The sequence below is a fragment of the Schistocerca serialis genome, chromosome 3, assembly GCF_023864345.2.
Source record: "Schistocerca serialis cubense isolate TAMUIC-IGC-003099 chromosome 3, iqSchSeri2.2, whole genome shotgun sequence".
NCBI classification, from domain to species: Eukaryota; Metazoa; Arthropoda; class Insecta; order Orthoptera; family Acrididae; genus Schistocerca; species Schistocerca serialis.
In genome coordinates this window covers 143,409,322-143,421,336 of record NC_064640.1, presented here as the reverse complement: position 1 = coordinate 143,421,336, position 12,015 = coordinate 143,409,322, and the positions used below count along the sequence as shown (strand labels likewise).

At 43.2% G+C, this 12,015-nt stretch overlaps 1 protein-coding gene across 3 annotated transcripts in view; it reads right to left on the bottom strand.

Moving 5' to 3' along the window:
• The window catches only part of LOC126469847 (type-1 angiotensin II receptor-associated protein), a 93,166-nt gene that overhangs the window by 50,241 nt on the left and 30,910 nt on the right, over positions 1-12,015 (bottom strand). For all 3 annotated transcript variants that reach the window (XM_050097147.1, XM_050097146.1, XM_050097145.1), the window contains exon 5: positions 11,466-11,541. In XM_050097147.1, the coding sequence (XP_049953104.1) occupies positions 11,466-11,541 (76 nt within the window). The remainder of the gene's footprint in view (positions 1-11,465; positions 11,542-12,015) is intronic.

Genomic DNA, 12,015 nt, shown 5'->3' with positions numbered 1-12,015 from the left:
ATCTACTCCTTGGCCGACGTGGGGAGGGTGCAGCTCAGGTATCGGCAGTACAATCCCTGTGTTGTCAGGGGGCTACAACCTAGAGGGTACATGACGACCCCACCACAACGGGCTGGCTACCATGCTGGATTTCTGGTGCCATGGAAAGTCCATCATGATCATAGGTGCAGATGGGGACGCACTATGGGCATAACTTGTACAACCCAACAGGCGTGTAGGCCCAATTTGAGGAATAGTGGGTATGGTTACAACGCCGGTGCAATGCTGAGTGCCAAGGTCTTAGTGCACTGAGGACCAGTGGTACACCACGTAAGGCGTCCTTCCCCAAAAGGCTCGTACTTCTGTAGAATTTCGAAAAATGGAGGTCAAACCCCAAGGCCGAAACGGTTGAAACTCCTTTTAGTCACCTCTTATGACAGGCAGGAATAACTCGGGCCTATTCTTACCCCGGACCCGCAGGGGGTATTCCAGAGGTGGTGGTCCAGTCTGCTGCACATATGGGTACCTCTAATACACAGCAGCACATCCTCTTGCATTGATGCACGTCTGCATTCGTCGCTGCATGCTACCCACAAGTTCGAGGCACTGTTGGTCCAGATTGTCCCACTCCTCAATGGCAATTCAACTTAGATCCCTCAGAGTGGTTGGTGGGTCACGTCATCCATAAACAGCCCTTTTCAATCTATCCCAGGCATGTTCAATAGCGTTCATGTCTGGAGAACATGCTGGCCACTCTGGTCGAGTGATGTCGTTATCCTGAAGGATGTCATCCACAAGGTATGCACGATGGGGGGGCATGAATTTTAGTCCATGAAGATGAATGCTTCTCCAATATGCTGCCGATAAGGTTGCACTATTGGTCGGAGGATGGCATTCACATATCATACAGCCATTACGGCGCCTTCCACGACCACCAGTAGCATATGTTGGCCCCACATAATGCCACCCCAAAACAGCATGGAACCTCCACCTTGCTGCACACCCTGGACAATGTGTCTAAGGCATTCAGCCTGACCAGGTTGCCTCCAAACACGTCTCCAACCATTGTCTGGTTGAAGGCATATGCGACACTCATCGGCGAAGAGAACGTGATGCCAGTTCTTAGCGGTCCATTCAGCATGTTGTTGGGCCCGTATGTACCACACTGCATGGTGTCGTGGTTGCAAAGATGGCTCTCGCCATGGACATAGGGAGTGAAGTTGCGCATCATGCAACCTATTGCACACAGTGAGTTTTAACACGACAAGCATTATTCAACATGGTGGTGTTGCAGTCAGTGTTCCTCCGAGCCATAATCCGTAGGTAGCGGTCATCCACCGCAGTAGTAGCCCTTGGGCAGCCTGAGGGAGGCATGTCATCAACAGTTCCTGTCTCTCTGTATCTCCTCCACGTCCGAACAACATTGCTTTGGTTCATTCCAAGACGAGTGGACACTTCCCTTGTTGAGAGCACTTCCTGGCACAAAGTAACAATGTGGACAAAATCAAACCGCGGTATTGACGGTCTATGCACGGTTGAACTACAGACAACACGAGCCATGTACCTCTTTCCTTGTGGAATGACTGGAACTGATCAACTGTCGGCCCCCTCCATCTAATATACGCTGCTCATGCACGGTTGTTTACATCTTTGGGCGGGTTTAGTGACATCTCTGAACAGAAGGGGACAGTGTCTGTGATACAGTATCCATAGCCAACATCAATCTTCAGGAGTTCTGGGAACCGGGGTGGTGCAAAACTTTTTTGTGTGTGTTTGTATTAACATATCAGTGTGAAACATCACAGTTACCTTTCAGAAGACTGTGGAAATGCTCTACTATCAATTTTTGTTTCAAGTTTTGAAAGTATCATACAAAATTCACTGTGACAGACTAAAGCTGAAGCTGTAGTGGATAATGAATTGGCTTCACATTCCCTGTAACAAATTGTGGAAAATGTTGTTAAAACTCCATTCTCAATTGCATGTGATGCTTCAAACAAAGGAGATGTGAAATTATTTTCAGTTGCTGCTATCCTGTACTTTGACCAAGAAACGGGAACAACTTCAGCTGTTAAGGATTTTTACCATGATGCTGATGAAGCATCAATTTCTATAGTCAAAAGATTACAGAGAGCATTATTAAGAGTGGCCTTTCAGGATGCAACTAGCTGCTTATGCTGAGGACAAATGTTGTGTTAATTGTGGGAAAAACCAATCTGTTTTTATGGAGTTAAAAAAAATGTTTGCAGTAGCAAATCTTGTTGCAGGGGATTGTCACATGCAACACTGCACAACACTGTGAAATACAGACTAAAACTACTGTCACATGAAGTTTAATCTTTAGTGGTTAAGGTATTTAATGAGTTTTCTTCAAGCGCAAAGAAGATGAGTGAGCTTAAGGACTGAGTTACAGTTCTTCACACTACTCTGGCATGTTCCTAGACGCTTTTTTACTCTTTTCTGCTGTAGACAGATTGTTCCAGAAATGGCCACTGTTGAATTCCTAATTTCTGAGCCAGGGTGAAGACAGTACTGCCAAACTTATTTTGACACTCATAGCCCATGGAAAGACAGTGAAGTAGACAATGAAGTATCACTCCCAGAGATTTACATTTATTTTGTACACAGTGTTATGCATTTATTTAATACAACCATAAAACTCATGGAAAGTGATTATATACAGATAACTGAAATATATTCTGTATTTCTGAAGTTGGGTATAGAAATTATTAATAGACAAATAATTTCTTCAGATTCTAGGTACTAGAAGAGCTGGAAAATTGTCTGCAAAATGAACAAGCAAAATTTGTCAGAGCAGCTCAGGGAGTCTACTAGGGTTCTGGAAATCCAGAAAAATGGTTTAACTTCAGTGACGATTCAATTTTCAAGCTCAGCTCCCAGTTACATCCTGAAGAGCCCCTTAAAATGGAGAACACAATGAAACTGTTAGATTATTTCAACATAAATATAAATGAAACTTCCTGGCAAATTAAAACTGTGTGCCGGACTGAAACTCGAACGCGGGACCTTTGCCTTTCGCAGGCAAGTGCTCTACCAAATGACATACCCAAGCACGACTCATGCCCCGCCCTCACAGCTTTACTTCTACCAATATCTCGCCTCCTACCTTCCAAACTTTTAATCTGCCAGGAAGTTTCATGTCAATGCACACTCCGCTGCAGAGTGAAAATCCCATCCTATAAATATAAATGGTGATGAGCTGTTCCCTGAAATATGTGAACTAAATGACATCTTGCCATACATGAAGGACCTACCAGACTCAAACATTTCAAGCAAATGGGTGACTTTTTGTTTAAAGAGATGCAAAGCAGACAATTTGTTGAAAGTTGTTCAACATGTCCTAGCATTGCCACCATCCAACGATTTTGTGGAGTGAATTTTCAATGTGATGCTAAATATCTGGAGTAATGAAAGAAACAGACTAAGTGGAAATGGTGAAAGCTGAACTATTTGTGAATTTGAACTACTGTATGAAATGTGCTGAATTTGCTAAGTTGTTCAATCTGACAACAGGAAACAACTTGTCGAAGCTGCGAAGTCAGAAAAGAAACAAAGAAACCAGAGGCTTGTAGAAATAGCAGGATTTGCAGTTTTAACAGTGAGTATCGTGTTAAATAAATGCACATTTCCTGTTGCAGCGGCTATAACTTATGCATTGTGTAATGTGTCACGAATAATAATAATAATAATAATAATAATAATAATAATAATTATTATTATTATTATTATATATTTTTGAGTTGTCCAATTTTGGCTCCAGTTAAAGTTGGCAACCTTACAACAGGAGTTTATTACTATCAAGACTGTATAACCATATTATCATGAATAAACGCAGACTCATTTGTGACTTCACATACATTACAAGCACAGCTGAAATCAATTTGTGAATCAATGATAAGATCCCAAGACTGTTGCTCACAGTATTTATGTATTCCATTTTGTTTTATAAACAAATTTGGTTGCTTTAGTTTCAAGTTGACTGTTGAAATGATAATTTAAAAAGAAGTTCTTGATCACTTAAGAAAATTAAGGAACTTTAATGAAATGGTTAATTTGAGATTGAATGAAGGAACTTAGGATGCTTTGATATGCTGAAGGGATTCTGACTTGGTTTCAGATAATTCGAAATCTTAAATACAACACTGTACTAGGAGAAAGATAGCTATTGTCAAAAGAGGTTTGAACCCTTTGACATTAGAAGTTACTCAGTTCAATGTTAAGATTCTTCTGGTCTGTTTTGTTTTAGGGCACAAAAACAACTGTGGTCATATGTGCCCATGTAAAAACTACAGAACACAAAAGAGGATGAGTTGAAAAACAACTACACGCTAATTCCAATCGATGTAAGAGAAGACAGCTAAAAAAAGGGACATGGAGAAAGGGCTATAAAATACAAAATAGAGAATCAGAGGTCCAGAACTAAAAATTAAATGGCCTTCACCATACTGCTACGATGGATAAAAAGTAAAACGTGGTCAATGGATAAAAAGTAAAACGTGGTCGACAACCTGCGCATCGTTCGCCAAAATGGCCGATAACTCAGGTGGCAAACCCAATCAGGAACGTAAACGGTTACAAAATGGGCATTCTGTCAGAAAATGGTGGACAGTTAAAACTTCGGCACAATGTGCACAAAGTGGTGGGGGAGCACACAGAGACTGACGGTCGCCGAGAGTGTCTGAGCAGAGAACACAATTGGAAAGTCTGTGTCGTCAGATGTACTCCACGGCCTGATACAGGGTGAAGAGCTAGGCTGTAAATAATACTGAGCAGTGTGCCAGAAGCAGATACCAAAAACTGTCAGCACCAGTGACAAAGGCACACCCGACACCAAGGTCAGTCCGAGAGCCATGAGTATACTACACAAAGGTACTATCGTGAATTTCCATGCAAAGGACATGAAACTGAAGGTGATAGAGCAAGGAACGCGCTCTCTCGCTCGCTCTCGCTCGCGCTCTCTCTCTCTCACACACACACACACACACACACACACACACACACCCACCTCTCTCTCGCTCTCGCTCGCGCTCGCTCTCGCTCTCTCTCTCACACACACACACACACACACACACACACACACACACACACTCTCTCACTCACTCACTCACTCACTCACTCTCTGGGAAAGTTGCAGGTAGTGCGAAGTTAAGCCGCCGGAGCAAGTGGCAAAAGTGCACTCCAGGAGGTAACAGAGAAGACAGATTTCCACAGAAAACCATTTATGACATGGGTGGACAAAGTGACTAGACGGTCAACTGCAGAATGGTGTGCTCGAAATCCACACTGTGCAGTGGTTAGTAAATTGCAAGACTCGAGCCACCATACCAGCTAGGCATGAATCATACATTCCATCACCTTGCAAACACTGCTGGTCAGAGGGATTGGCAGGTAGCTAGAAGGAAGGTGTTTGTCCTTACCAGGCTTAGGTATCGGTATGACAGTGGCTTCACGCCAGCTTCCGGGAAACATGCCCTCTGCCCAGATTCATTTGTACATATTAAGCAGACAGTGCTTGTGCACAAGAGAAAGGTGCTGCAGCATCTGAATGTAGACAGCGCGAAGGACTGGGATGAACTGAGAGCATGATCTAGCTCCCACATAGTGAAGGCGGCACTGTAGCACTCTGCAATGATGGTGATGAGTTGGGTTGAGGGGGCACTCGACATCACGATCATCAGCGCCCTGACGAAAAGTCAACATGAAATCTCATGGGTGGGGACGAAGGCTGTCCCACATGCAGAGCAGTTTATAACGTACTACAGTATGCTGCCCTTCCCCACCAGTTTAGGGATGAGGCCTGATCACAAAATTTCACTAATCTGTTAACATTGGTATTGGTATCTGCGAGGCTGGTGGGCAGATCTCCAGCAAGACCAAGGGCTGCCCTATTATCAGTATACAGGACACACGTAGCAACAATATGCTGAACTGAAAGCGGCACGGCACAAACTTCAAAGACAGGTGGATCCTCCTCCTCTCTGTATTGCCGTTTCCAGTAGAATTAACTTGTCAGGAATGGAACGGTAGCACCTGAAACCACAATGGGAGTGGCTCAGGTAACCTCGGGATTCAAGCAGCCGGATGAGGTGGCAGTTGACCATGTGTTCAAGAGTCTTACCCATACAACTAGTAAGGATGACACTCCGATAACTGTTAGGGGCGCTACGGTCCTTACCTGGTTTCCAGAATGGAATTAAGATTGCCTCCTTCCAAGTCATGGGGTACTGTCCATCAAACCAAATCTGATTTAAAAAAGAGAGGAGCTGACCTTTCATTTCAGGGCACAGATGACGAAGCATGGTATAATGGATCTCATCAGGTCCTGAAGCAGTGTCTCTGGCTGCAGATAAAGCTGATTCCAGTTCCCACATGGAGAATGGAAGGTTGTAGACTACTTCATTACACGAGAAAAAAATTGAGTTTCCTGATCTCTGCAGTCCGACAGAATACCTGAACAGCAGGAGCTTGTCTGGATGACTTAGTAACTATAAACAAGTGTTCAGCTAAAATGTGAGCCATCTCTTCTGGCATGTCCACCAAGACCCCATTATTTGACAAGGCCATAAGGGGATGTGGACTACCCTTGCCTGAAATCCATCTTACTGATTCCCAAACATGCGCAGCGGAAGTGGACCGATTAATGGAAGTCTTTAATTACCTCCAGGAAGCCCTCTTCCATTCTTTGATCACTCGCCTTGCATGTGCTCTCGCAGACCTGAAGACCTGAAGATTTTCTGTAGTTGGACACTGTTTGAAGTTCTGAAGAGCTGTCCGTCTGGCCTTGATTGCCAATCGACAGTTGTCATTCCACCAAGGTACAGGCCATCGTCTGAGGTGGTTACTAGACCTGGGGAGGGACTCTGTGGTAGCCCTTTGGATCTCAAGAGTGATACGGGCCATCGCCTCTTGTGTACAATCCTTTTGTTCAAAAATAGCCTGTCGACTGTACTGCAACCAATTTGCCCTTTGTATCATCCACCTGCTTGGTCTCCTGTTGTCACTGTCCTAGGCGGCAGACAAATCCACACTGGGAAGTGGTCACTAGAATGTAAATCTGGAGCCACTTCCCCCCTGAACTGAATCTGCAATAGCTGAGGAACAAAAGCAAAGATCAATAGCTGAAAAGACCCTGTAGCTGTGGGGAAGTGAGTCATCTGACCCGCATTCAAAAGGCAGATATCCTCAAAATGGACGAGTTGCTTGATCAGCCGACTCTTGGAGCAAGTAGTAGCCTAGCCCCACAGCACATTGTGGGCATTGAAGTCCCCCCCCCACAAGAAGGAATGGGCGCGGGAGTGTCTGGAAAGGTCTGCCAGTGCATCCGCATTCAAAGTGTCATAGGGGAGGGGAGGGGGGCAGGTAGGTACAAAGAACCTGTGATAGCAAACGGTGAGAAAACTTTCACAGTAATTGCTTGGATGGTAGTGGTAACAGGGACAACAGAGAAGAGGTATCTGTCATCAAGAAAAATAGCCACTCCACCTTTAGCCCTGCCTACAGTAGTATCATCTTTCCTGTACATGTGGTAGCCCCGTAATGTAGGTGTGTCTGTGACTAAGATGCGTTTCTTGTAAGCAGATGGAGAAAGGTTTATCCAGGACCAACAGCTGCAATTCTTCTAATTGTGAGCGATATCTATTCAAATTCCACTGCAACACCGAAGCCCCTATGGAAACCATTGGGTAGCGATGGTGTTTCTTTCCTTTCTCCCTCGGAGGCGGTGATTTACTGGGTAGGTCAGGGGGAACGTTAGCCGGTTCCGCGTTCTCTACTTCTTCTGACTGGAAGTCCATATCTTCAAGAGCATAGTCGCCATCAGAAAGTGAGAGCGCTCGTCGTTCCGAAGGCTTACCTACTGCTTTCGTGGACTTAGAACTACTTTTAGAACGATGTTTTTCTTTACTGACAGGAGGAGGAGGCTGCCTGGGTTGCTGGGATGGCTTAGGTGGCTTCTGAAGTTGGGGAGTGGTATGTGGCTACTGCTGATGGCTTCCGAGGGACATCAGTTGCAAGTGGAGCACCAGCGACATGGACGCTAGCAGGGTGAAGATATCACTTGGCGACATCCTCGAAGAGGATCTTCAAATTGGTGAAGAAGACCATGCTACCTTAACATTAGGTGATTTCAAAACCTCAGAGCTGAATTTGAGGTCGCATATCTGCAGAGCCATGTCCTTCATGGAGGAACATGTAGCCAGAACAGAATTATACGTGCCAGACTGTAGAATGCAGGGTTTGTGACTAGCCAATAACTTGCGAGCGACGGGGTATGGCACTGTTTCCTTTACCCAGATTCCAGAACAGCCCGCGCATCAAGATACACAGGACAATCTCTAGAGAAGGAGGCGGCATAGCCGTCATTGCAGTTCATACAATGGGGAAAAGGGGTTGGACAGTTGCCCTCATGCGCACCTCTACTGCAGGTTTCATATTTGGCTGGCTGTCGACAAGACATAGTGTAGTTGAAATGATGACACTGGTAGCAGCACATTTGGTTCAAAATGTACGGTCGGACTGTGGTAATTTCATAGCCTGCTTTGATCTTGGACGAAAGCACCACTATCAAAGTCGAGAAGAAGAGTGGGATGGAGGAGGGGGGGGGGGGGGGGAGGGGCGGCACTAAGGAGGAACCTACCTTTTTCAACACCCGATGGATGGCAATGACACCCTGATAAGAGAGGTATGTTTGAATTTTGGCCTCGGTCAGACCGTTGAGCAGCCTAATATAAATAACACCACAGGAAAAATTCAGAGTTCTAAGGGCCTCGACATGAACAGGATACCCACAGAGAAGTGAGGTGGCAAGCAGTAGTGTGCTTGAGAATCCAAAGTAGCTTCCAAAAGTAAAGTACGATTCTGTAAACAATAGCATGATTTCATAGGGCTGGTAACTGCATCAACACCTTTCTGAATAATTAACAGGTTTACCGCTGTGAAGGACTGACTGTCTTCAGTACATGAAACCACTACAAACTGTGCTGCACCTGGAAGGGTCTTTGAATCCATAGCCTCAGTCCATTTACATTTCGTAGTCGCTGAGTGTGAAGATGATTGGCTCATTACGAGAAAATCCCCCATGATTGCCAGCGTCTCTGATGGCATGCTACTTCCAACTGGGAAGCCCCTTCACAAGGGGGCGCACCCGCCTTAGGTGATTGTTCACACCTCAGGTCACATCTCCCGAACACCTGACAGAGGGACCAATCAGCATTTTGGGAAGGTAGCAGCTCAGGCAATCACCCCTCCCTGGGCCTGGCCTGTACCAGGGGGTATGTGCAATTGTTGACCCAGGGCTGGGAATTACACATTACTCAGTCACCTGTGATGCATCAGAGGCATAGACCAGCCTTCAGGCCCGCACAGGGAGTAAGAAGAAAAAAAGAGGAACGTCAAGTGTCAAAGTGGAGGAAGGACAGAAGAAGGGAAACAAAGAAAGGGAAACGGAATGAAAAACAGTGGAGAAACTGTTGTTCTGTCAGAGACTGACAATGTGGAACATTCCCAATAACACCCCAGACATGTTCCCCAAGGGAGAGGAAAAAGAAGAGCAAGAGGAGAGACATGCAGCACGGAAGGGAAAAGATGCTGCAAAGGCTGGGGCCCTATGGTAGCCAAGCACAAACCCACCGAAGAGTGGCGAGCCCCGTGGCGGGGGCCTCTGTGATAGAGAAATATCTGGGTATTTACTGTTTGTATGAAGGCCTCCCAGAAGCAATGTATGTACATAAAATCTATTTACTTTTTCTTAATGTCTTTTTAACATAAAAAGATGAGCCTTTTTATGGGCCTCTAATAAATTTGACTACCCATTTGACAAAATTGTGGCTATGTCCTTGGAATATATTAAGCGTTTCGTGCCTGTAAATATATGCTCTAACTCTCTCTATATGCAATGCTAATCTAGAAGTGCATGCTCAAAAGTAATGCCTCTGAATTTTTTTATGTAAAAAATCAAAGTTCTTTAAATAAAACAAACATTTTACATATTTATTTTTCATATCTATATATTTTCATCCCACTGCCACTAGAGAGCTCCAAATTTTAGCATGTAACATGGTGGCCTGTAACAACTATATCAGTGTGTGAGAAATGGTATACGTAATCGAGTTTTGACTTCAAAAACTTCATCAACACATGGAACACCCTCTCCTTTAGCGATTTTCACCTTTTTCCGAAACTTAAAGAATGCCTTCAAGGACCTCACTTTGATAGTGATGAAGTGTTGCAAGCAGAGGTGAGGTTGGGGCTCTGTGAACAAAGTCAAACATTCTACATTGATGGTCCTAACAAACTGGTCTTTCGCTGGGAGAAATGTGTGTGTCACCAACGTATGTTGAGAAATAAATACAGGAACATGAAGAACAAAGATGCAGAATATTAATAAAGTTCATTTTATTTAAAAATGATTTAAGAGTTTTCACATAAATTCAGCAATTAGTAAGTAATTTCCAGCTTACGCACAGTGCTAGAAATAAACAAAAATTCATGCTTCCAGCCCCAACCTACAGTTATTTACCCAAACCACATAGTACATAAAAAATCTAGGATAGATTGCTGAAGAGAGAATTGTACAGTGTGTTAGTCCAAAAGTGCTATTGCACAGGAGAGGAATTCTTGAATGACAGTGTCATAATTTGAGCAGGATATAGCAAACAGAACTGAAATATGTAAACCTACAAATTCTGTTTTAACAATGATTTGGTTTTCATATAGCGTGTGAAATTAAATAATTATTAAAGTTAGATTCTACAACACCAAAATATCTTAAAACTAGAATTTAGCATAGTATAATGTTGATTAGCCTCCTTCACAACAAATCACCAATTTAACTTTAATTTTATGAAACAAAGTTCTGATTTCAAATCATACGGTTTCTCCTACAGTGCTGTTGAACTAGCACCTCTGGGAGAATGGTTATGGCAAGGAGTTGGGCTTCCCTTCCAGGGTCATTACTTGAATGGAATTACTCCATTCTTTTGTGGATACTGCTCTGTACATGAAACAGAGGTTTCATGCTAACATCCTGAAACCTACAATGTTTTCATTCCTCTTGTATAAATCAACTAGAAGAAAAGTGTTCATTTTATGTGAAACATTTAGTTTCAGATAGTTATATGGAAATTCATAGAGAGATACCTGTATTTTTATCCCTCATTCGTGCCCTATAAGAAACAGATGAATGAAAATGGCAGAATCAGTTAACAGAACAGCTGCATCCATCAAGTCTATCACTGAGTAAAGACACACTGATAGTGACAGACATTTTTTGATACTGTTAGAATATACACTTCCTATCATGTAAACGCAGAAACTTCAGCAGCATTTTCCAATAACACAAGTAGCAAATGATCGGTATCAATGAATACTAAATTAATAAACTAAGGTTACTGAAAGAGATCAAACTCTACTAACTGTCTAAACCAAAACAATGTATTCCAGACAAATTCCCTTATAGGTGTACTTACCTCTTGAACTTGAAGGAAAATAGATGATAAGTATCACAATATCTAAAGCGATACACAAGACATTCAGCATCAGTGCCTGAAATAACAAATCAGCATAAAAAGGTTGGTTTTAACACCAAAGAAACTATGTTACATATTCAGTGACAAACATTTCTTATGTACATGAAAATACATTCATAAATGAGAAAGCTCTTGCTACTTTGTAGGAACCAGCTACTAAGAAAGCACATGCAGATTAAATCTTTTTGGGTCTAAAGATAATATAAAAGTAGTACGGCAACTGTTTGTATGAGGGTTGGAACTTTAATAGTGGCAACTATTTATTTACAACCTAAACACAATAGACGCATGTTTCATAGTTTTACTGCCATATAAAGTTGTCACCAGCATTGTGTATAACCCTTTACCAGTGAACTGGAAGTCATAGGATACCCTTTGCAGTGGCAGTTGTATTGACAGTTCGAGTGGAGCTGTCTATTGCCTGACAAATATCTAACAGCTGTGAAGCGAATGCTATGAAGTGCCTCCTTCAATTTAGGAATAAAGTTGT